General features: G+C 33.8%; 1 protein-coding gene across 1 annotated transcript; it reads left to right on the forward strand.

Moving 5' to 3' along the window:
• Window positions 1-8: 8 nt before the first annotated feature.
• Window positions 9-27,041, forward strand: LOC129233944 (nucleosomal histone kinase 1-like). The gene is made up of 4 exons (XM_054867862.1): window positions 9-79; window positions 9,659-9,717; window positions 26,475-26,623; window positions 26,700-27,041. Exons 2-4 carry the CDS (start codon window positions 9,663-9,665, stop codon window positions 26,895-26,897), a joined length of 402 nt encoding a protein of 133 aa, XP_054723837.1. The 5' UTR covers window positions 9-79; window positions 9,659-9,662; the 3' UTR covers window positions 26,898-27,041.

Genomic DNA, 27,041 nt, shown 5'->3' on the forward strand with positions numbered 1-27,041 from the left:
TACTTCAATGGTTTAGAGGAGAACTGCCATGGGAGAAACATATTGCTGACAATAACAAACTGCAAAGAGAGAAAGAAAAGTATTTAACTTTTACGAATAATCATTTTCTGTCACTAATATGATTTAATTGTTTTGATGCAAATACAAAATATAATTGTGCTATGTTTTAAATATAATTTTTTTCAAGCAATGGCAGTTAAAAGTAGGTACAAGATGCATTTGTTTTCATTGACAATTTTTATGAAATTCAGTGTTAGTTATGCTTAGCAAGAGGAAATGCTTCAGTTTATGGTGAAAGCCGACCCTTGGCAAGTCCCATTTCTTTGGGGACGTATCTGTATGGAAGTGGTACAAGTCATTCAAAAATGTCAATAGGGTAGACAGATTTTTCTTTCTTATCATGAATCAAAACCAGTCGGGCAAAGTTTTCTATCACCTTAACTACGAAAGTATTCTGGTTAGCAATATAATCTTTTCAATTAAATGACTCGAAATTTTAACAAAATCTAGCTTAGTAACAACAACAGAGTTCAGCTTCAGAAGATTTTGTTTTCAATCATAAATACAGTCGGACCTCCATACATCGAAGTAGCGAATTGCCGGAAAAAAATTCAGTTTATAGAAATTTGGATATGTAGAAATGATCTTAGTTTATCATAAAAAACTCCTAAACCATTAAAATTAAAGCTAATTTTGGACAACTGTAATGCCCTTTCATGTTTTTGAGTGCTTTTACTGTAAGTTTCAGTACTTTCATTACAGTTTTTTTATTTCTCATAATAGCAGGAACTCTGCTTTCAAAAATACTAAATTTACCAGAAAGGAACATTATTGCGCCTTCATACATCTTCCTTCCTTCGGCAATTCAACTTGATCCGCAACACTAGAGGATTTTTGTTTTGACAATGTAATCGAGAAAAAAGTAAAAAATCAATCCACTTTGAATGATTTCCACTGAAGCTAAAAAGACTAGGTGACCCTGAACGTAATTTTTCTCCCCTAACTTTCATTTTTCATGAGATTTTTCATTCCAGTCTAAAGTGGGAAAAAAAATCTATGTATGTCTCGAAAAATTTTCGATACATAGAAACAACTTTTCTATATAATGGACATAGAAAATTTGCTGGGATTTCGATCTATAGAAAATTTTGTTATGTGGACGTTCAATATATGGAGGTGCGACTGTATACATATATGTGTGTGTGTGTTAAAAAAAACAACCCAAAAGCTTATAGATGGCAAAAGCAGCCAACCTAATAAGCCAAGTGAATAATTTGCTAGAGAAACAATAAAAGTGCAAACAGAACAAATTAGTAACAGCAATACAAAGGTTAATAGAAAGCTAAAGTGATGGAGTCGGTACTCTTCAGTGGTAGAAATTCCATCTTATGGCTGAAAAACCAAAAAAATTAAAACTTCAGACTAAAAGAATTGTATAAGTTCTGAAAATCTACTAAACAGAATAGCATTGGGCTAAACGCGCCAACTGCTACTCTGCAAACAAATAAATGAGAACTTATAATTAAAACTATAGCTGGGGTGTTTTGCCTCTGTTAAAAGCTATTAACAATAACACTTCACTGTACCATTCAGCACAAGCAATATCTATATAAATCTTAAATTCGGAGTAAAATAAAGTAAATCCGAAGCTCACATGTAACGGTCCCGTCCGGTTGTAGGAAAGTAACAAAATCAGCCATATAAAAAATATAAGAAACCAAAAATTATAATCGAAAAACTCACCAGGTGATCTGTAAAACCAGCATTCAAATGGTACATTGATAATCATGATCCACATGCGTGGTTTCTCAAGGTTAATTCATAAGCTTGAACAGTTAAACGGTTACAGAGAAGCAAAGTGTTTATTAAAGGCTATACTTGAAAAAATGTTTTTGATGATATTAATTAAAATAAATACTATTTTCAATGAGCTTATTTCTGAGCTAAAACATTTCTTGGTTATAGGCTGATTGTAAACAAAGTCTTTTGGTTCTGATAGCTTGAGAGACAATAATGTGATACTACAATTCGTGACAAATTTCCATTTTAAAAATTAACTGCCTTCAAGATTTTCCCTTGTGCCTTAGTAAAAGAATTTTTATTTTCATTATATCACCCTTTGCCCCTTATAGTGGATGGCTTTTCAAGAACTGTATTAGGTTTCTAAACAAATGAAAAACACCAGCTACTGGCAGGTGCTATTAGAAAAAAAACATTTATAAAGTAAGCTGCCTACTGAAATTTAAGTTCTTGTCAGCGGAATTGTACACTCGAAAATAAAAGACTTTAGGTAACTACAGGGTGGCGACAGATCAGGGAAAAGTCAGGGAACTTTATTAATCAGGATAAAATCCGGGAAATATCGGAATTTCGAAAAAATAACAAAAAATCCGGGAAAATTGATTTTATGAGGGCAAAAAAAATTTTTTTTTTGCTCTACAAAATTAAGTATCCTAATTCCCTACACATTTTCCACCAATTATCTGTTCAAAAAAAAAGTAAAATTAATGAGGTGCAATTACATACTACCACATATTTCTAGGACTCGACCGATGCATCGGCGCCGATGGTTTAATAATTTAGGCATCGGCGGCCGATGCTAACTTGCGGGAAACATCGGCCCATCGGCCTTAAAAAACATCGAAAAGCCGATGGAATTGGCCGATGTTTTTGAAAAAAAAATGACCTTGGCTGTTTTACTTTTCAATACAAGGTAAAGGGAGTTATTGTTTTCATATAAAATTGTTTACTTAAATTTCAGTATGAATTTCTATTTTAGTCCCCCCTGAAAGAGGTTTTAATACTGCATTCAGGTACCAAATAAGTTAATTATTGCGTTGTTTCTCGCCGCTGGATTTACCTATGTATCTCTCATAAGTCATAACTCAAAAATGGTAAGCTAAGGGAGGATAAATTTTCGCATGTGAGGTGTGTGTACGTTCCAGTTGTGCACTTCCCTTTTTGTTTTCAATCGGGTGTTCTGAAAAGGCTGTTTACTCATTTTTTGTAGCTATTAATTACTTATTTCAATGCAAAACTAATATAGCGTCTCAGACTGACGATCACTTGTTGATATATTGCTGAATTGGAGACCATGGAAACAAATATGACATGGCAAAACCGATTTCGCTTCATTTTGTGAGATTCCCGTTGAACCGACGGTAATTTTTAATTTTTCGATATTTGTAATATGAATCACAGCAATGCAGTCTTTTCAGTATCGCTTCGTCGGAGCTACAAGTTTGGGGCCCGTCGAAATACATTTTGGGACCCTATTTCTCTATCACAGAAGTTTTAAAGTATTTATCATAAGCATTTTTGTAACTCCTACGGTGCTCCTATGGTTATGGGCCCTCTCGCACAATTGCGACATTTGCTATATTTTAAATCCGCCACTGCACGTCAAAACAAACCCGGGTGCAAGTTTTGAAAGGGTTTTTCTGCTTAATGTTTATGATTATTTTGAACTCTATTTTTACAACTATTTTTTGAATTTCCGAGAACACTTGCGTGCCCCTCCTCCCACTCCCTCAATTCCTGAAATTAAACTCTAGTTGTATGTCTGAGTTGTCTAAAGTAACACCATTCATAAAATTGGATATTTTATTTAAAACTTTATCTATTGCTTAGAAAGAATTTAGAGCATTAATTTAAGAAATTGATTAAAGACGTTTTGAATGGTGACATAATTCGAAAATCAAAGGAACTTTTGAATTTGTTTTTCGTAAGTACTGAAGTAGATTCAGAAACTCTTCCGAGGCGTTGGTGGTAGCGGTTCTGTACAAAAAAAATGAGGCCGAGGTTGGGGCCAAAGTGTGAGTTACTCCAAAATCAGAGGGTGACCCCCTTACCCTACCTCGTCGTTTCAAGCATTTCTTAAATATTTCGCGATTATTTATTTCGGTCAAGAAATGTCAATCGATTTTTTTCTGTTGTAAGTAACTATTTTTATGTATTTATATAAAATCAATGAATAAGTTATTTTCTTTTTTTATAGAAAAGGTTCAAGGATTTTCTATTATGCAATTTTTTTAATTTCAGAAAATTATTGTTAAATTTAAAAATTTAATTTGAACTTGTTTGTAAAGCTTCATAAAAGGTTAAACAATCAAATTGTTCAATATTATGTGTGCAAACATCAGATCAAGTAGTATATGTATTCAGTTATTAACTTGGTGTAAATATTGAGTTTGTTTATTGTAACTGCGTTTTAAGAACCTCGCTCTTTTCATGGCTATTTCTTTTTTTCAGCAAAATTTATGTCACTGTTATAGCTTGTATGAAAAAGGCAAGCTTTTCTATTCATTAATTTTAAATAAGTATAAAAATATTCCTATTCTGATTCAATATTGTAATTTATCTGTTACCTTTTTTGTTTTATTTGATGACTAAAAAATGTCTACGTGCAATCTTTCCACTTTAATTGCGAAATTTGTTGACAATTTCAGAGTTTTATTCTTAATTTTTTTTGAATGATTAAACAACATAATTTAACAGGGTGGCGACAGATCAGGGAAATCAGGGAGATCAGGGAAAAGTCAGGGAACTTTATTAATCAGGGAAAAATCAGGGAAATATCAGGGAATTTCGGAAAAATAGCAAAAAATCAGGGAAAATTGTTTTTATGAAGTTTTTTTTTTTGCTTTACAAAATTAAGTATCCTTATTCCCTACGCATTTTTGGCCAATTATCTGTTCAAAGAAAAAGTAAAATTAATGAGGTGCGATTATACACTGCCGCATATTTGTACATTTTTTTTCCTCAACGTCAAAGTATTGAATCTTACTTATTAACCACAGGATGAACTTCCTAAGATTGCTTATGCGTCTGTTAGGTTGTTTATTTCACCTAGCTTGAAATTTCCTTTCACGCTTTTAATGCGAGGTAAAATAAACAACCATACATGCAAAGAGGAAGCCTTCATTAATGCCTTGGCTCCTTTGCCTTTATTCCATTGACTCGAAGTGATTAGCGTACTGTAATCACGATTTCAAGAAGAAATCTTTGGTTTTTGAATTAATACTGACAAAAGCTTAAAAGTTATTACTTCTTCATTTTTTAAATTTAATTGCTAAAACTAAACTTTCAATCAAAAAAACTTTGTTTTTTACCGTTACACTATTTGCTGTCGCCGCAGATTATAAGGATTTTCTTTTTTTCAGACTTAAATGATTCTTTTATTTTATAACCAAGTTGTATTCTTCTTTTATATATTTTGAAATTAACTAATTACTTTTTTTTTCTGTTTTTTTTTTCTTCCATTTCAAAGTTGTTTGATACAAAAGCAATCTAAGATTTTTTTCGTTACATACTTAAATCATTTGAAATAGAGTTAACTTGTATACTTAAGTAAATATCCTTATTTTTTATTGTTAAAATGCTGTATTCATTCATTGAAACCTATGCAGGGTTCGTACGCTCCTTACAAACTCCTTATAAACTCCTGCTTTTTAAGAAAAGAAAATAAGGGCCCTTAAAACTCCTGACTTTTGCTATTATCTCCTTACAAACTCCTTATTTTTTTATTCTACATTTGCTTTAAAGATGTTTTTCTATCGCCAATCTGATAGGAGTGATTACGTTGTACCAAATTTTACCAAAATTCCGCTATTTATTCGTCTGCTAATACCGGAAATCCGATTTTTTCATTAGACAAATTTCTTCCCCACATCCGAATTTTTTTTTCAAATTTATGACGATTATGTAGATAGTTATTTGTAAAATAACATCTTGTAGTTTTGTTAAAGTACCATTCCAAAGTTTTTTTTTTTTGCTTCTATAAATTCTTTTATGTACCCCCCCCCCCCCCCCCCTTGCATTTGAATTTGATACCGAGGCGGCTCACGTCAAAGAAAATGCAGTAAATGCATATTTTACTATAATTTTAATATGTTTGTGCGTTCAATGTTTTGTATGAAAACATAAATAAATAATATTAGAGTTGTACATATTTTTTCTGAAATAAGTTTTAAAAAATACCTCTTTAAACAGGTAACTAGTCCTTAAAAAATAAAATAAACTCCTGCGAAACTCCTTAAAAACTCCTTACTTTTGATTTTCCAAGTTGAGTATGAACCCTGCTATGTTCTTGATTAGAGAAAAGCTCCCTATGAATGGATGTCAAAAGGTTTCATCTGTTTTGCATAAATATGTCAATTCGTTATATAAGAATAACTACATTACTTCTATTCTTTCACTATTATTTGTTATTCTTGCAACAATTATTATACTGTTTGAAAATTTAGTTCAAAATAATTTCAAATACTTTTCAGTTCTACCATAAATACACATACATTTTTAAGAGTGAGTTTAATAGTTTCTTAAAATTCTTATGCTAAGTGGTTTCTGGAAGCAAAGTATCTTTCCATTGTAGAAAAATTTAATATACTGTTTTGTCTTTTTTTTCCCCCCAAAAAATTGACTTGATTTTTTTTTTTTTTTTTTTTTTTTTTTTTTTTTTTTTTTGCCATTTCGTTGAAAAAGTAGCATTTTTTAAAAATATATTTTTAGTTCATCAACTTTACACAAATTAAAACGTTTAAATTACTGTATTTTATACAAACATACAATGGATTTCAAGTAGAGCAAAGAAAGGAAACCATTACTATTGGTAACATAAATCAGGGAAATTTGGTGAACTTAATCAGGGAAAAGTCAGGGAACTTTTTTTCACATTTCCTGTCGCCACCCTGTTTAATGTTTTTTAACTATGTTTAATGTACCTAAATCCATACATTATTACAATATTACTGAAATCTTAGTTATATGTTCAATTTAAAAAAAACAAATCAATTGGTTATTAAACAGTCTCTTTGTTTTTCTTCCTTTTTCTTTCTTTCTTTTTTTGTTTTTTGGTTGTTGTTCTTTCTCTTTCATCATACAGCAGTCAAAAAAGGAGAAACATAACTATACCCTATACAGATTGTATGTAGTACGATCCAAAAGTTCGTAAACAAGCTGCATAAAACCTTACCCGGAATAGTTCACATTACCGAAGCACATCCACTTTCAAAAGGTCACCTTGAGGGACTATATACTTCTGCCAGTGTTCATATAACTTTTGGAAACACTCCTGGAAGCCATTTTTCACTACCTTCTATGATGCAGCTTTATCTTCTCCTGACGGAAGAAAGCGGTGTCCATGCAAATGTTTTTTGCTGGGAACAGGTAAAAGTTGCACGGAGCTAAGTCCAACGAAACGTTTTGTTATTTGTTTGTCATATCAGCATATTGATCAATCGAACCGTGCATCCTCAATATAAAAGTTACCTTCTTCTCCACGATGAAGTTAAAGCGGCAGCGCAAGAGGCCATACAGGTGGTTGCGAAAAATGTCTTCCAGAAGTGCTTCTAAAAGCTATACGAACGTTGGCAGAAGTGCATAGTCGTTTAAGGTGACTATTTTGTAGATAGATGTGCCTCAGTAAAGGGAACTATTCAGTGTAAGGTTTTGTACAACTTGTCCTCGAACTTTTAAATCATACTACGTACGTATGAGTTTTCAACTTACTATTTCATAACGTTTTTGAGTGACACAAATTTACGCGCATGAAGACATTACAAGAGAATTTGCGATAATTAACTGAGGAGGCGTTCAAAATGGATAGTTCGGTTATTTATATGTTCTTAGGTACATATTTATGTACAGATGTGCCGAAAAAACTTGTGAAGTATAAATTGGGTGATCGTAAAATAGAAGTTTAGGTCGAAATCTGATTTTTTTTTTTTTTTTTTTTGTGATTACAATTCCTTATTTGTAGAAAGGAAGTAAAGTGAAATGAATCAATGATCCTTTAAATCCCTGACAATCTTATCAATTTATTTCTGTTTGATTTTTTTTTTTTTGGCCATCGGCATTTGGCCATTTGGAGGAAAACAATCGGCCATCGGCCATCTTTGAGCAATCGGCCAACAATCGGCATCGGCCCTTGGCCAAAAAATGCCATCGGTCGAGCCCTACATATTTGTGCATCTTTTTTCCTCAACGTCAAATTATTGAATCTTACTTATTAACCACAGGATGAACTTCCTAGGATTGCTTCTGTGTCTGTTAAGTTGTTTATTTTACCTAACTTGAAATTTCCTTTCACGCTTTCAATGTGACGTAAAATAAACCATACAGGCAAAGAGGAAGCCTTCATTAATGCCTTAGCTCATTTGCCTTTATTCCATTGTCTCGAAGTGATTAGCGTACTGTAATCACGATTTCAAAAAGAAATCTTTGGTTTTTGAATTAATACTGATAAAAGCTTAAAAGTTATTACTTCTTCGTGTTTTTAATTTAATTGCTAAAATTGAACTTTCAATAAAAATAACTTTATTTTTTGCCGTTATACTATTTGCTGTCGCCGTAGATTATAAAGGTTTTCTTTTCTTCAGACTTTATAACCAAGTTGTATTCTTTTATGTATTTTTAAATTAACTAATTGCTTTTTTTTTCTGTCTTTTTTTCCCTTGCATTTCAAAGTTGTTTGTAACGAAAGCAACCTAAGATTTTTTTTCGTTACATACTTAAATCATTTGAAATAGAGTTGACTTGTGTACTTAAGTAAATATCTTTATTTTTTTATTGTTAAAATGCTGTGTTCATTCATTAAAACATTTGTTCTTGATTAGAAAAAAGCTCCTTATGAATGGATGTCAAATGGTTTCATCTGTTTTGCATAAATATGTCAATTAGTTATATAAAAATAGCTACATTGCTCCTACCTTCTTTCACTATTACTTGTTATTCTTGCAACAACTATTATACTGTTTGAAAATTTAGTTCAAAATAATTTCAATTACTTTTTAGTTCTACCATAAATACACATATGTTTTTAAGAGTGATTTTAATAGTTTCTTAAAATTCTTATGCTATGTGGTTTCCGGAAGTAAAGTATTTTTAAAAAAGTTTCTATAATCTTTCTATGTAGAAAAATTTAATGTACTGTTTTGTAGTTTTTTTTCCCCAAAAAAATTGACTTTATGTGTTTTTTTTTACCATTTTGTTAAAAAAAGTAGCATCTTTTTAAAATATATCTTTAGTTCATCAATTTTACACAACTTAAAACGTTTAAAATATTGCATTTTATACAAATATACAATTGATTTCAAGTAAAGCAAAGAAAGGAAACCATTATCATTGGTAATGTAAATCAGGGAAATTTGGTGAACTTAATCAGGGAAAAGTCAGGGAACTTTTTTTTCACAATTCCTGTCGCCACCCTGAACTAGGATTACTCAAGACCCCTTGTAAATTTTCCTGAGTTAAAATAGAGAAATGGAACAAACCTAGTTAATTGCTGTTTTTGTTTTTAAAGTTTTTTAATTTTTAAAATAGCTTTCTATTACAACAAAAACTTATAAAATATTAATATTACTTATAAAATATACAGTTTGGAACAAGCCATAGTAATAATTATAGTAATGCATTTAGTCTTTTTCATGTCAGTCTCTTTGCTAGAAGTTGAATTTTATTTTAAAATTAATTTTTTTTATTTTGAATGCAGATATTTATTTAAAATCTCATAAAGATTGCAAATTAATCAGCTAAGACTGGTATAATTAATCAATAGAAAGTTGTTGTTAAAGAATTTGCTTATTTCATTGCAATAAAATCTTTTCTTTTATTGTGTGTGTGTTTTTTGTAATTTTATGTTTTGCTTGGCTTTTTTCAGGTGTATGGAAAATATAGACCATTTTTTAACTGTTTTATTTCCTGAAAAAAATTGCCCAGGTAATGGATTTTTATAAAGAAATCTATAAATTTAAGCATCTTACACTAGTTTATCAGGATTGGCATGATGTAAATACAGGCAAACCTCATTATCACAACATCTTTGGGACTGTCAACAAAATGTCATCATAACCAGAATAGTTTTAAAATTCATAATTAAGCTTTAGTTAACAATAAAATTAGATTTAATGAAGGAAGAAATTAATTGTGTCTTTTAAATACATAAATATATATGTTTTTAATTAGATTTAAGTAATGTAAATTTGAATTATTCGTAGATATAACAAAATTATTTTTAAAATACTTCTTTTTCTTTTTTTTTTTTTTTTTTTTTTTTTTCAGTCCTGAAATACTTTCTAATAACTGTTTGCTAAACTTTTGATGACTATTTTTAACACTCCTCCTTTCCACGAAATTATCAGCAAGAAAGAAACTAATTCAAGACTTCAGTTTTGTCTGCAATTTTATTAGATCTTGACGGCTAAGCCCCACCTCTCCAAGGTGAAAAACCCTTTGAATTCTTTTATTCACTTTAGAGTTGTGTGTCCCTTTTCAATCTAATTAGGAGTTCTTATCTTTTTTTCTCTCATGGGAGAAACTTGTAGTGGCCACCTACAGCTTAAGGTAGCTATAGTCTTTCTCTTCTCCTGCTCTTTCCCTCATCCAGTATTATAATCCACCTGCTTTTAATTCCTTTCTATTGTCCCTTTTATCAAAGCCTGAAGTCTGTACCTTTCAGAACTTATCTAGTCAACCCCCACCCCCGCCATTCTTGAGGTGTCATGCTTGGTCAAATCTCTTGTCGGAGCCTGAAGTTCCTACAACAAACATTTCTAGATATTTTCATTATTTTACTGGAAATATTTCGATTGAAAAGAAATATTTGATCCAGTTTGTGCAGCTCGAAGTGTTGTCGTAACCGGAGTTGCACCAAAAAAATTGTCATAAAATATGGAGCCACTTAACATTAAAATCATATGGCATAAGTTTGGGACTTTGAAAAAGTGATGTGACATCCGGAGTGTTGTGAAATCTGAGTAACGTGATAACAAGGTTTGACTGTACTTATACATGAGGTTGTTTGGTTTAAACGTTAGTTTGAACTGAATCAAAGGCTTATTTTAAACAACCAAATCCCCTCCCCCCCCCTCTCCCGCAGTATTTGCCACCCTGCTCCTCCTTTACATTGTAACTTTCTAAAAGGTAATACTTGGAAATTCATATTCCGTGAAAGCTTTGAGAACAGTCCTGAATGTGAGGGACAGGGCCGCGCCAAGCCTGAACAGCGCCGTCGTGCAAATGTTTTTTGAGCGCCATTATGCTATGGCGTTCGGGGAAAATATAGTTAACACCTGGAAAGAGGTTTTGTAAACAAATATATAATGGAAAAAAATACGTTTGGCATTTAATTTATTAAAAAAATAATGTGTGAATATTTAATTTTGGAATATGGTGCACGTTTTTACTTCATGTCTCGAAATTATTTAGAGTTCAGCAGCTCCTCTGCTATGCTAATAATGCATTTTGGAAAAAGAAAAATGTTTGAAATACCAAAGTTCACGCCACTGTGAGTATCTATCTAATCTCTAAGTGATAAATAATTAATAAAATAGTTATGAATATCAAATCATGACAACAGGAGCAGTGGTGCAACTACAAAATAGTTTTAGAGGAAAATTAGCTAAAAATGGAACAACGTTTAAAAACACAAAAATGATAAAAAAGGAGATTTTAGATATTTTTAGGGGATTTTTAGAGGAGCACGTTGAAAAAAAAAATATTCTACTTTAAAATTTTTGAAATTTGTAGCATTAAAAACGCAATTTTAGACGGTCTTTGGTGGTGTTGTGGGGAAAAACGGTACAAGGTGCTCCGCGAAAATTTGTAGAAGTTGAAGCCTTAAAACGCGGTTATAGGCCAAATTTATTGACGTTAGAATAAAAGATGGAACTCTGGGATTCTACCCGATTTTTTTTTTTTTTTTTTTTGTAAAAGAGACGGAAATCAATTCCTTCTCTCCCCACCAATTTTTTTTGAAATTGAACTTCCAAAAACGCAACTGTAGACAACTTTGAAGATTTTTACGGGAAAGAGATTTTGGAGCTCCCCCTGGAAAATATTTCAAAATTAAAGTCCTAAAAACTCGAGCAATATTCTGTGACATCAGGAGTTCAGAGGCTATTTCATTTAAATTTTACGTAAGTCAGGTTTTAAAAACCTAAATTTTAATGATATTAAAGGAAGGCGGTTCGGAGGCCCTTGCCCGAATGTTTTCTGAAATTGATAAGTCTTAAAAACGCGGTTGTAAGACCATATTTGGGAACATTAGAGCCGGAAATCTTTCGAAATTGGAGCTCCAAAAACGCAATTTTAGGTGATTTTCGAACGCAGTTTCAAACGATGTTGTTTGGTATTCGAGGACTTTCCCTGGAACTTATGCGAAATTGCAGAATTGGAAACGAAATTTGAGATGCTCCGTAATGCTTTTGGCGGCGGGAGAGGGAGAGAAATGGAGGAGTAGCATTTTGAAGACAATCTTACTTTCAGACGAACTAGAAAGAATATTGAAGAAAAAAGAAAAGAAATAAGACAGAGGTCGGAGTAGCTGAACAATTAGCTATAACTACTGAAAATTTTTAATTCAAAGATTTCTTTTTGAAAGGAACTTAAGTTTTTCCCGAACATCATTATTTTTTTTCTTCTTAAAATCACTTTGTTTTCCTAAGAAGCATTTTCTTTCTCTTCAATAATAAAGAATATTTTTGAAAAACATTCAACTCAGCATTCCGGAGGTTCATAAATTACAATACAACATATTCACTGCAAGAACCAAAATGGGGAATAGCAAATTTTTTGCGCTTTGTATGCTCAACCTTGTGAAATTATAGATATACCGAAATAGCATTCACGGCTCCACAAATGAAGAAAAATGCTCAAGAATGCATAAATTAGCATCATTTGTTTTCAGTGTAAAAGATTGCGCTTTTGCGTAGCATGTTTGGACACAACAAGGCAATATTTTCCCTCTTAGAGAGGCAGCGAGGAGGATTGCTTGTTTTAATGAGCAGTATAATTTCACCATCACTATTAGATGTAATGAAAAGTTGAATTTTTTTCATTTTTTTGGTTGGAGATTTTTTCCACTCATTTGGAGCATTTTCGATTAGTAGAGTTCGGCGCCTTTTTGATACTGGCGCCGTCGTGCTCCGCACGACCTTGCACATAGGGAAGGTGCGGCCCTGGTGAGGGACAGGGTAGCGATCCGGTACAGTTATAGAATTAAGACAACGGTAGTCGCCACAGGGACGATACTCAACATTTGATTTTTTTACGACATGCAAGGGGCTTGCCAAAGGGCTTTTAGATGGGCAGATTCTGCCCTGGGAAAACACTCAAATTCTTTTTTCACAGCTTTGAGATTATTGGGAGCTAGTCTTCTTGATTAAAGTGAAAAACCAACATAAATAAAGCAAGTTTTGTAGAAAATACAGCATATAGCTATTTCAAGGCTACAATGGAGCCTCTTCATCAGTGCAAAAAGCTCACTAACTCAACCGAAAGTCGCGAGAGAACTGACAATGACTACATGGGTGCCGGTATTTATACCAAAGAGGACCACCCAATAGGAATTCAGGACACAAGACAACAAACAACTAATCAGCAAACAACATGTCAACCCCAGGCTCAGAGCAAGGGGGAGAGACAACCAATCAGAAGCCAGGAGACATAAAGAGTGAGAGACAACAAAGAAACCGAAAAAAGTTATTATAATAGAAATTGCTTCCAAACATCATGAAAAAATGTAGTGCTGGAGAAATCATTGACAAGGACAAGAGAATGAGAATTTTTCCAAATATAGTAAGCTTCCCAGAAATCTGCAAAGGTTATTTGTAAATGTTCTTCTGTTTATAACTTCGATTTCTGGGATAGCCTTGTCAGCTCAGACATCTAAACTTCAGAGCCGGCTAGCACATGCGGGGCCCGATTGGAAAATGATGGCGGGGCCCATTACAGAATGGTTGCTCAAATTGGAGAAATGCCGTCGATTTTTCTGAGGCAGGCAAGGAATCAAAACTGCAGCAATTTATTGGTCGTCTTCCTTCAAGTTTCTAAATTCACGTTTGATTTCTTTTTTTGATGAATGAATGAATGCCCACAAAAATAAGTGAATTTTCAAGAACGTAAGAAAAGTAGCTCTGAGATTCTTTATACACTACTAACTGTACCCGCACAGCGATGCCCGTGCTAAGAATTTAAAGGGAGTCCGTTGAATAAAAAATCCACTCCCCTCCCCCTGTTTTTACGCCAAGTTTGACGCCTACAGCGGTAAGCAATTGCGATTAAAAATTACAGTACATCTAGGACAAAAAGGAAATCCCGTATCCCGTACAAAAAAGGATTTAACTCCCCAGCAGAAAAACAACACAATTAAAAAATCCCGCACCCCGTATGTTAAATTTAACTACAGAAAAGCTATTGTCTGAGAAAAGGAAAAAAATCTAGAATACCCCCCCCCCCCCCCCCCCCCCCGTCTGATGTCAAATAATCAGTAATCATATTTTTAAACTAAAATGCGTGAACACCCTTTGAAAACCTAAGTGCAATCCTTTGAAATCTGAAATATTTTGCGAAATAAACAAATAATCCGCAACTGCATTGTTTTATCGTTGAATTCGCCAAGCCAACTTTAAAATTAAAAAGAAAATCAATTAACCTTCGCACAATGAATTTAACAAAAATGACAACAGCGTAATAACCAAATAAAGAATTCACCGGTTCTACTATTTGAACGCAACCGTATACCAAAGATGACGTCACTGCAGAAACAAAAATCAAGTTTAGCCTTGAAAATTGGCTTAATTAGGATCGCAAATAGAATCGCTTATATCTCCTGTTCTAATTAGTTGAGAGAAATGGAACAAACATTGTCTTGTTCGGAAAGGAAAGCTCTTTCCAACAACATATAATGTTAAGGGGTGGGGGATTTTTTACCCCTTAGTTAGGCAAAAAACGTGGAAATTTCAGCTTAATTAGATAATTATGAAAAACTAATTAGAAATTTAGAATTCGGGCTTTGAAGTGCAGACCCCCGGGGTACATTCGACTTTTGTGCCAAGTTTCAGAGCTGTAGGTGCTATGGGGGCTTCTAGCCATCTGGTACAAAGAAAGAAAGAACGAAAGACCGTCTGCTTTATATGTATAGACCAGTGGTTGGAAAAACTATTTTTTCTAGCGAACTACAACTACTTTGTTACAAATGTAGTTAACTACAACTACAGCTACTTTTTCCAAAATGTAGCAACTACAAACTATTTTGAAATGTAGCCGCTACTTCGCTACTTTCTAAAAAATAACTAAATAAAAAGCATACACAATAATGAAAGTCAATTTTTTAAGTAGCATACACTCTTGTATTTTTCCTCTTGTGTCAAAACAATCCTGAAAAAAAGTTTCATATAATTTGCACAACGGCAACCCGTGCCGACTTGCATCTGAATGTTTAAAACAGTACTTGTATGCTAGGCCAAATCGGGGGAAAAAAAAAATTTTAGAAACTTGAAATTTCTGTTGATAAAACGTTGCCCCCCTGTACCCAACACCCCACATGTGCCACAAGAACGTTTATTCAAATTAAACATTTAGATATGACACGCTTGACCTAAAATTTTTAATTTTATTTAAAAGATTGATTTTTTTTCTCAGTTATCTTTTAAAAAATTACATATAAATTTAAATAGAATATCAAGTTCAAAAATTACTGGCGAACATTTACAGATCAACAATTACAAACGAAGAATAAAAAATAATATACAGTGAAACCCCTCTATTACGGACACTAACGGGACAAACTTTTTTGTCCGTAAGAGAGGGGTGTCCGCTTTACAGAGGTTTTTTTAATTTAATTAACTTTAGTTATTTGTTTATGTTTTTTGAAATCTTAAATGAAATATGTGTGAATTCTACTCTTTCATATGCATAGATTTTTTTTAATTTACTAGTTTTTACCAACATATACATAATAAACAATTATTTTATCAGGTTAAATTCAAATATTACAGTTTTGCGCACTCAAAGAGATTTAAATAACAGGTTCGCATAAAAATTACATACCTAATTTGTACTTTTAAAAAATTGTTCGATTGATGTCTGTTGATATGTTTTGATCGATGAAAGTCTTTCATTTTCGAAATGTATCTTAAGTTCTTGTACCAAGTCTAGTCCTTTAGGATCGTTGTGTTTAATTGAAAATTCCCTGAGTCCATCTAATACGCTTAAAGCTTCGTTAACATTTTTAATTGTTTTAACGTCTTCTTTTACGGACAGTTCATCTTCATCGTCATCCTCAACTGTATGATCTTCGTTAATTTCGCGCACTATGCTTGCAATTTCTGTTTCGCTTTCTTCAGTGAAAACTTGGTCGTCGATGGGAGCATAGTCTTCAGCGGTCACATTTGTGAACCCTGCTTGTTGCATTAACGACTGCAAATCGGATCCATCATTGTCACAATCACCTTCGTTGTCAATTTCCTCTTTGGCAGATCCTTTTTTGAATCCAACGCGATTAAAGCAACTTACTATTGTTTCTTTTTTAACTTCCTTCCATGCGTGCTTAACCCAGCTGATTGCATCTAACACATCAATTGTTTTGGACAATTCGCTACTTGTTTTAGTTTCTTCCATTTTATTGATTAAATGCTTCATAACTAGTTGTCTGTATTGAATTTTAAATGCTTGAATTATCCCAGCATCCATAGGTTGGCATTTCGATGTTGTGTTTGCTGGCAAGAAGACTATTTCTATATTTTTCAAGTGAAAGTCTTTGGGATGGGAGGGCGCGTTGTCCATAAAAATAACAATATGCCTTTTTTCTCTCCCCAACTTCTTATCAAAAGTTACAAGCCAATCAGATATGACACTGGTTGTCATCCACGCTCTTCTATTTGAATACCAGTCTACAGGTAATTTTTTTATATCCAGTCCTTTAAAACACCGAGGGCTGGCTGCTTTTCCGATGACAACTGGTTTTAATTTTGTACCACCCATGCTGGCACCCAACAAAACTGTTAAGCGTTCTTTGGAGATTTTGCCACCAGAGCAGTTTTCTTTCCGTAAAGTTAAGGTTTTATCTGGCAGAGCTCTATAAAACAAACCGGTCTCATCAATGTTATAAATGTCACATGGCTCGTAATTTTCAATCAAACTAGGCACTTTCTCAAACCATTTCTCGCAAACGTCAGCATCCACATCCATGGATTCACCACATATTTTTTTAAAAACGATATCATGTCTCGTTCGAAAACGATCTAACCATCCATTGGAAGCTTTGAAATTTTCTATACCCATTTCAGTAGCTGCTTCTTTCGCCTTTTCTTGTAAAATAGGGCCAGAAATCGGAATATTTTTGCTTCTTGCGGACACAAACCATTTAAACGCAATTTCATCCACTGCAAGGGCATTACTTTTAGGAAAATCTTTTTTCTTCTCTTGGTTTCCATTTATGAACCATTCTTTCTTAAACTTCTCTTTTCCTTTTAATATACAGCAAATTTGTGTGCGTCCCACACCAAACTTTTCAGCAATGTTCCGTATTCCAATTTTATTTTTTTCTGCGAAATCTATAACTTCAATTTTTTCTTTAAGAGAAAGAGTACGACGCTGACGATGAGTATTCAGAGCCATTTCAATGAGAACGATGAAACAACTGAATGCTTTGACCCTTAAGTTTACTTTATGATATTGCATTGGCTTTACTTTTACTCTCTATAAAATATTTTTGTTAGATGGCGCGTCAACTCGGCTCCACTTAGACACAACACGCCTGCTTGTTAGTCATCTGAAAAGGAACAAGGCAACGGGGGAGGGTATACAGACAGAAACTTGCAGAATAATCATTTTCTCTTTTCTTTTCTTTTATTTTTGACGATTTGATGATGTTTTTTGGAATGAAAAATGCATTTCGGTGTCAAGCTGAAAATTTTTTGCTACGCAGTAGATGCAAAGTAAAATTGCAAAGAAATATTTTTTTTTATCTCCGTATAAGCTGGTCGACTTTGCATTAAATGAAGCCTTTCAATGGAGTAGCTATTTAATTCTCAAGTTTTAAAGACTGTCCGCAAAAAAGGATATATCAATGTAAATGACTTCAAAAAGGGTGTCCGTGTCCGTATTTGAGGGTGTCCGTACGAGAGAGGTTCCTTATACATTAGGTTTAATGTCTCTCTGCCGGGGAATTAAAAACTGTCCGCATAAGAGGGGTGTCCGCATTAAAGGGGTGTCCGTTAGGAGGGGTTTCACTGTATTTTAAATGAAAAATTTAAGTCAACCTGGCGAAAATCCATATCTTTGAGTACTATGTGGGAGACTTAAAAATTGCAGGAAAACAAAAATTTCTATTTAGCGCTAATTACCTACTTTTCTACTTTACTGCTTATATTTTTCAACTTGATAATTTCGTAAAATCTTGCATTACTAAAAATATGTATCAAAAACTTAATTTTTTGAAGAAAAATATAAATGTTAGGCCACGTGTGGGATATCTAAATGGTTTTTAATTTCAATAAATGTTTTTGTGGTGCATATGTGGGGTATAGGAGCAACGTTTTATGAACAGAAATTTTGAGTTTCTAAAAAAACATTTTATTTTAATTTGGCCTAGCATTACACAAGTGCTGGTTCACACTTTCAGACATAATCGGCACTTATTGCCGTTATTCAAATTATATGTTTTTTTTTTTTTTTATGTAAAAGGATAAAATATAAGAGAGAGCGCGACTTGAAAAATCAACTTTCGATTTTTTTTTGGGGGGGGGGGAACCCTAATACACACACACACCGTAGGAGGATTGAACAAAAAAAGATTAATAAATTAGCTTATCAGAAGACACTTAAGAAAAATGTCCGTTATTATACTCTCATACACTATAATGCTCGTATTTATTGTAAGTCCTCCAGAACAGTTCAATTTCATCCTTCTCTATAACATTTTCAGTAGCTTTTTTTTATTTGAAGAATACTGTCGAAAATTTAAGCCTTGCTAAAATATTTTTGTTTTTCAATCTTCGGTCTGTTTATATAAAATTCACAAATTTTCAATTCGCGAAATCACCGATATCTTCATTTTCATGAAAATAAGTGCTTTTTTCTTATAAATATTAGTGAAATATGGAAATTTAAACGGCAAACTACTGGCGTCAAAATGAAATGCCTGAGGTCAACTCGTATTTTAATGAGTCTTATTTCTCATTGCATCCGCTGATGTACTTGTGTAAAATTTGCGCCAGTCAAATTCGTGTGAACCTTGATTTTTTTTTTTTCAGTTTATTTGAAAGTAGTTTCCAAAAATCGCTACAAATTACTATTTTTTGTAGTTAACTACTCACTACACTACTTTTTTAAAAAAGTAATGCGCTACACTACAAACTACTCAAAAATGTAGCTACTACAGTAGCGTCGCTACTTGTAGTGCGCTACATCCAACCACTGGTATAGACCATAGGCGACTGGTGCACGAAAAAAGTGGTGGGACAAAAGAAGTGTGAGGATTAGCGGGCGGTGCCCCTGCAGCTGTTTTTTTTTTGTTTTTTGTTTTTTTTGTAAAATTGAATTATATTATGGGATTTTAACATGATTGATTAAATGACCTCCAAATGTGGAATGTGGCCACCATAGACTTCGCTCTTCTAATTCAAACTTCAATTATCGTGAAATAACGGTGAGAAAACTCTATTTAGTTGGAATTTTTAGTTTTTGTTTTCGTGAAATAAATCAATCCACACACTAAAACAGAGGTTCCCAACCGGTGGTTCGCGAGGTGCAGGAAGGAGGTTCGCGAAAATTTCGGTGCAATGGCGGATTTTTCCTAGTTTGGTAAAAAATTGTAAAATATTCAATTTGCACACATAGTTACTAAATTTTTTTTTTAATTTGAAAACGCGCCAGACTCTTGTATTAAGCTCAAAAAAAAAAAAAAAAAAAACTTTCAGCGGTTTTATAATCTTGGTTAAAAAGAAATTTTCTCATTTTTTTTTCGATAGACAACAAAAAGAGATATCCTTCCTTCTTTATTGCGAGGCGCCATGCATAAACGTTGTATTAAGCTGTGGCGGGGATCACGATGACCTTTAAAAGGCGCCATCGCGTGGAGTCAATCAAACAATATACATAATATACATATGTCGAAAAAAATAAAGAATTCTCAAACAATGCATCATAGGGGTATTATTTCTAATCTGGTTGAAATATAACTCAGGAATTTCCGTCGAATTCAGTTATCGAATAGCAGACATGACAGCAAAAGGCTCCAAACTTAAAATTTATTACTGGATTTTACCCATCTGTTCGTTTTCAAAAATATATAACATCAGTATGCTCATAGTTCTGGGGAAATAGTTGTTAACAGACGTATTTAGAGATACTTTAGAGATGCTTGAAAACAAGTGATTTTGTTTTCAATTGGTTTTGCTACGTGAACTTGCTACTCTGTTTGTGAAGTTATAATCGTTTTGGTAATTTTTATGATTTAATAACTTTCTGCTGTTATGGATCGATGGTTGAAAACTGGTAGTTTGGTTGAGCGACAAATAGACAAGCAGTCAATCGATCAACCCTCAACATCAGCAGTAACTTTCGAATCAACACAGGATATTGAAATAGATAGCTGTAATGAACTGCCGCCTCCCCCGACTAAACAGAAAAGTGAACTAGGGGAGAAAAAAGGAAAAAAGCGAAAATATGACAGTGACTATTTACAAATGGGCTTTTATTTTACTGGAGAAGAGTCTGAACCTAGACCGCTTTGTCTTCTCTGCAACGAAGTTCTAGCGAACAGCAGTTTGAAACCGTCACTTCTGAGAAGACACCTCGAAACAAAGCATCCGACACACAAGGACAAACCTATAGAATATTTTAAAAGAAAATTGGAATATAATAAAAAGTGTAGCGTCTCTACGTTACACTTTAGTCTGTTAGAATCCAACGAAGATAGTAAAATGGCCCTTGAAGCTTCATATCGAGTCAGTTATAGAATTGCAAGATCTGGACAGCCACATACAATTGCAGAAAATTTAATTGGACCGTGTGCTAAAGATATTGCTAAGTGTATGCTGGGAGAAAAGTCAGCAAAAAAAAATTGACCTGGTTCCGCTATCAAACAACACAGTATCACGCAGAATTACTGATTTGGCAAGTAATGTGGAGAAAGAACTTGTGAATAGAATAAAAGAGAATAATTTTGCGATCCAGCTTGATGAGTCGACTGATGTAGCAAACGCTGCAATATTACTTGTCTATGTTAGGTATATTTTTAACGATACAATTAAAGAAGATGTACTATTTGCAAAACCTTTGAAAACCAACACAACTGGAGAAGCAATTTTCAAACTGGTCAACAGTTACTTTGAAGAAAATGGAATAGATTGGTCTTTGTGTGTGGGTGTGTGCACGGATGGTGCAAAATCAATGACAGGAAAATTTGTTGGCTTTGTGGTGCGAGTAAAGAAGATCAACGAGAAAATTGAATGGACTCATTGCTGCATTCATAGACAAGCATTAGCATGTAAGCGTATTCCCGCAGAATTATCCGCTACTTTGAATGATGCGGTAAAAATTGTAAATTTCATAAAATCACGTGCCACAAACTGCCATCTATTTCACGCGCTTTGTGAGGAATTGGGAAGCCTTCATGTTACTTTACTTCTTTACACAGAAGTTAGATGGCTTTCCCGTGGCAAAATTTTGACACGCTTATTTGAATTGAAGTCAGAAGTCCAAGCATTTTTTGTTGATCATCCATTTCACTTGTCCACTTGCATATTCGATCCTCTTTGGATGCAAAGGCTTGCATATTTAGCTGACATCTTTTCAAAATTAAATGAATTAAATCTATCCTTGCAAGGTGCAGTTGTTAATATTTTCGTTGTATATGATAAAATTGAAGCTATGGTAAAAAAATTGAATTTCTGGATCCAATGCCTGGAAATGGGTGAGTTTTCTTGTTTCACTTCTCTTAGTAGTTTTTTATCAGAAAACTCAATGAAACTTGATGAAAGCGTTAAAGAAATGTATGTGAACATCTGCAACATCTTGAACTAACTTTTGACGAGTATTTTCCTAATAGGCGCAATGTCCCTCTCTCAAACAACTGGATACGCAATCCTTTTGAAAAAATCCATGCTTAGAGAACACCCTGACATTACCTGAAAAGGAAATGCTCATCGAGTTATCCTGTGATAATTCATTGAAAACTACCTTTAAAGAGCTCTCGTTAATTGACTTCTGGCTCAGTGTAAGAAATGACTATACCGTTTTGTCCAAAAAAGCAATTCGAATTTTATTACCATTTTGTACAACATATCTGTGTGAGAAAGGATTTTCCTCCTATACTTATCTCAAAGATAAATACCGAAGCAGATTGAATGCAGAGCCTGATTTAAGACTCAAACTGTCAGACATTGAACCAAACTTTCAGTTTCTTTGTTCCGTCAAACAGCCACAAATATCGCATTAAGGATTTTTTCCCCAATTTAAAGTATGCTTAAAAAAAAATAGTTGGTTTATAAAACTTCTTGTTTATAATTTTTCTTGTAGATGTAGTTTTAACTTTTTATTAATGTTTGCACTTAATGATATTTTACAATTATATTTTTGTTTATTGCAATCAAATGCTGCAAAAAATGGAAAGCAAACATGCTGTTTTTTTATTGTTTCTTACATGTTACTAATTTCAACATCAGGGGGTTCGCGAACTTTTTTGCCTGTTCCAAGGGGTTCGCAAAGAGAAAAAGGTTGGGAACCGCTGCACTAAAAAAACCAATTTCCTCTCGATCATTTATGTTTAACTCTGAAAAGTGAGGGAACAAGTCCTTTCACTTTGGAAGTGAGGGAATGGTTGCTCCCCCCCCCCCCCCTTTACGAACCGCCTATGTGAACAATTTATTGTTTTGAAGGAGCCTTAAATGCACCAAAATTTACCAGTTCTAAAAAAGCAGCTTTAGACTGTCTTTGGTGAAATCAGAAATAGACTGCAGGGAATGGGGGACCTCCACTTTGAAATTTTCTGAAATTGAAGTTTAAAAAAGCAGTTTTAGAGCGGATATGAGGTTGGGGGGGGGGGGGGTGCATTAGAGGTCAGATAAACCATCTACGGTACCTAGAAGAATTTTTAAAGCTGACGTGTGAAATCGCAAATTAGGTTAATTTTTCTGTAAAAGTAAGGGAAAAAGAGGGTGTTTTCGGATTATTTCTAAAATTTAGTGTAAGTTTAGGATAATTTTGATAACAATAGGGAATTCATTGGGGGCTCCTCTCATCTAATCCTGCTATATATTGTGCTGGATACGGGATCAATATTCCGGAATTGGAAAACTTGGAAGCCTCCTTTCTGAATTGTTTTGAAATTGAAGTCTTCAAAACGCATTTAATCTTCAAGCATGTTACGAGAAACATTAGGGTTTGGTATCTACCCCTAAAATGTTTTTTACATTGAAGATTTAAAAACTAAATTCCAATCTATATGTATGAATGTTATGAGAGGAATGGAAGCTGTATATACAGGCAATTTGTTCCCTTCAGAATTGTTATGGAGATGTTTTATGCTTATTAAGCACGCAGTTTTTGATGTTTATTATTTATTCAATTTTTTATTTCTTTTTTCAGAATTGCACCTACGTTAGTGTTAATTTTATTTTTGTGAAATTGTCATTGCTGCTATGAGTTTTAGCATTTTATATCAACAGAAATAAAGAAATCTCTGCTAAACTTTATCGCACAATTTTCAACTGATATTCAGCACATCGCCGGGGACAAAAATGTGGTTGCCAACACATTATCAAGGATAAAGACCACCACAAGCAAGTCTTCGATGTTTTACTTAACCTTTACCACCCTGGATTTCATGCCCCCAGGAGGTTAATCAAATCACGATTCGTATAGCTGAGTATGTCAAAGGACATTTCGGAATGGGCTAAAATATGTCTGCAGTGTCAAGAGTCGAAAGTGATCAAACACGCACAGCCCAATCCAACAGTTCGAGCTACCTCGCCAAAGGTTCCAACATGTCCACGTAGACATCGTGGGCCCACTTCCATTGTCTGATGGTTACCACTATTTGCTCACCTGTATTAAAAGATATACAAGATGGCCTGAAGCCATCCCTATCGTCGACATGACCACAGTGACTGTCGCAAACCCCTTTCTTTTTCATTGGATTGCCAAATTTGGAGTGCCCTCTATGATGACAACCGATTAAGGCCGGCAATTCCACAGAAACCTGTTCTCCGTACTTAACAAAGTACAGGGAGTTCAAGAGACGCACACATCACCGTACCAAACTTCTGGGAATGGGTTGATTGAGAGCTAACACAGAACCCTGATACAAGGACTCTGCTGCCATAATGACAAATGGAATCGTGCTCTGCCCCTGGTTCTATTAGGAATGTGAGAGACAGTAAAGGAAGATCTTCAGTGCACCTGCGCAGAACTGGTTTATGGTGTGCCTCTTCGATTACCAGCAGAGTACTTAGAGGAACCAACAATCAATATTGAACCCCACGATTTGTTACAACAGTTTCGTCAATACATGTAGTCGTTAAAACCTGCTCCTACTGCTTCTCACGACAAAAGATCGATATTCATTCATCCTTCTCTACGTAAAGCCACTTATGTATTTGCATTTCGACAGTGTTAAAAAATCTCTTCAACCTAAATATAATGGACCCTACCTAGTAATGCAACATACAGACAAGACCTTCACCTTAAACATCAAAGGTAAACCTTCCATAATCAATATTAACAGACTAAAGCCTGCCTTTTTCTCAACCACAAACCAGACCATCCACCGCCAGATCCAGCTCATCAGTCTGTTCAACCCTTCCAACATTTGAAGCTCCTGTTATAATAACTCGCTCTGGATGACGAGTGAGATTCAACCCAAGATATTCGTAGCCCTCAGTGCCCTTGGCACTTGGGGGGGGGGGGAGTACTGTGGTGGAAAAATTATAAACTTTAACTTCCACTTCCACTAAACAATGCGTCAGAGAAACCGCCGCTATTGAATTGTCAGTCACTTCCTCCTCGCACGTTCTGTTTGTTGGTTGTGCTTCCGGCGCTCGTGCAGAACTACGTGTGGATTCGTAATGTTCGTGGCTACAATTTAAGTGTTCTCAATGTTTTAGCATTTACCTGTTCTTACTAAACAAATGTTTTTTAGTGTTTTACATCAAGTATGTTTTGTCGTCTTTTAAGAAATGCTCCCCGATTGAAAGTAGTATACTTACGCAACCTATCAAAGTGGTAGCTAAAGTAGCGACCAAAATAACTCAATCATGCCCATCACTAGTCAGTAATGATTTTTCAACATTTTTTTTGCAAAACTAGGGGGTCTGTCTCCTCCTTGCTAGCTCTCACCAACCCCCGAAGATTGCTTCGCAATCTTATTTGATTCTCAAAAATTTAACTTGTCAGTTAGAAAGAAACAGATTAAAATATGAGCTCTCTGTGGAACAAAAAGCATCCATTCCCCGGGTTTCAAAATAATTTGTACTAACTTGCAGAGCGATGAGGGCTAAGATGAGCATTGCAAAACTGCAGTTTTGTACATTTGAAAAGTTGCTTTTATATTTGTGGTCTCTAGTAATATATTTTACTCTTTAGCTCAGGGCTTGAATTGCGTTGAGCAAGCCTAAGATTTTCCTTTAAAATTTGAATAAGAAGGAAGAAACAAACAAATCGGAAAGACATAACTATGGCAACGCCAAATTAAGTATCAATCATTTGAATGGAAATGAGATTTTTTCGAACTTGATTAAAACTGCTTGTAACTTTTTTTCTTTGGAGATAGAAGTTAAGTTTTTTGACCATAGGTCGAGTTAGATCTGGAGTAAAAAAAAGCCGCTCTTTCCAGTGGTGTCAAAAAGAAAATTGTGGGACAATTCCTTCACTTTCTATTGATAGCTTTAATGAACAAAGTAGTGCCTAAATTTTAGCGAAGCCTCCTAAAAATGTTCGAGCTAAAAACGCAAATAACTCCCCCCGTATTTAAATTAGAGCATTGAAACAAATTGCGTAGAACACAGAAAATTCTACCCCTTCCAACAAAATATAATATTAATATGTGCAAGTAATTTTTCACACTTTAATAGGCTATTTATGCAAAATTTAAGCTTAAAAATAAATTACAAAAGAACCAATTCGAATTTTAAAAAACAAAACCCCTGGTGCAAACCTGGTGGAACTTGAAGTAATTTTGTACAAAATTTCAAGGCTGTAGGTGCTATGGGGTCTCCTGGACGCAGGCTCGCCACAGACTTACTTTCAAAATTTTCATTGACCTTACTTTTTTTTAATATAAAGAGATTAAGCTATTTAAAAATTTGATTTGTGTACATTTTTATTTTTCTTTCTCAATATCTTGAGTAAGAGATATGATTAAGCAGCTAAAGTAAATATTTTCAAAGGAAAGCAAAATTTCAGCTTGTTATGCATAATAGAAAGAAAATTTCACTCTGAAATGCTATCAAATTTTATGTTTTGCAACATTAACTTCATTAAGAACAAGATCGCCAAAAAGACTGTAATGCATTAAATGCCTCGAAATGGCAAATGCAAAAAGATTCTGTGGTACCTTTTTCATGAAATGGCCCGGGTTTCTGAGGTAGCTTAAAAACTCGAATGAGATGGCAATACTAAACAATATTAATTTTAAAATATGACTTTGTATTTAGTGACATATTCTAATCTACTCACTTCTTGACTTTCTGCAGAAGGAATTGTAAAACTTTTAAAATATGTTGGAGATCTTGAATTTGAACAAGAGCCTAATTATAATTACTGCAGAAAGTTATTAGAAGATCAGTTAAAGAAGACCGGAAGTTCTAAAGATGGCACTTTAGAGTTCAAAAGTTCTATAAAGGTTAGCTTTATTTTTATTACATGCAACTAGTGTAGTTTTTTAACTGTTGATTTCTAATTAAAAATCAATTTTTCAGAAACCTGTGAAGAAATTGGAAGAACCTCAGCCGAAAACATCAGGTAAAGAAAATGTAAGTAAGCCTGCCAGAAAACCTCAAACTAAGAGGAAAATTGATACACCAGTAGAGTTTGAGCCTGGAACTGTACTTACTCCTGCAATGCTGGAAATACTTAACAAAAGAAATGAAACAAAGCCGAAAGCAAAGAAAAAATAATTTTTTTTTTCTCTCTAGTTTTAAAGTGAAGATGAGCTTCACAAACTTTTAAATATATTTTTGTATGGAAAAAGATTTAATTGTGTATATTAGTAAAGTATTACTTTTTTAAATAACATTTTCATCTTTCATCTGTATCATGAA

Source organism: Uloborus diversus, unplaced genomic scaffold, assembly GCF_026930045.1.
Source record: "Uloborus diversus isolate 005 unplaced genomic scaffold, Udiv.v.3.1 scaffold_824, whole genome shotgun sequence".
Taxonomy (NCBI): domain Eukaryota; kingdom Metazoa; phylum Arthropoda; class Arachnida; order Araneae; family Uloboridae; genus Uloborus; species Uloborus diversus.

Excerpts from the sequence above, each read along its gene's own strand:
- LOC129233944 (XM_054867862.1), top strand. The coding sequence starts at position 9,663 with ATGGAAAATATAGACCATTTTTTAACTGTTTTATTTCCTGAAAAAAAT. Across the intron at positions 9,718-26,474 it reads TCCTGAAAAAAATTGCCCAG|AAGGAATTGTAAAACTTTTA; the intron begins GTAATGGATTTT and ends GACTTTCTGCAG. Across the intron at positions 26,624-26,699 it reads AGTTCAAAAGTTCTATAAAG|AAACCTGTGAAGAAATTGGA; the intron begins GTTAGCTTTATT and ends TCAATTTTTCAG.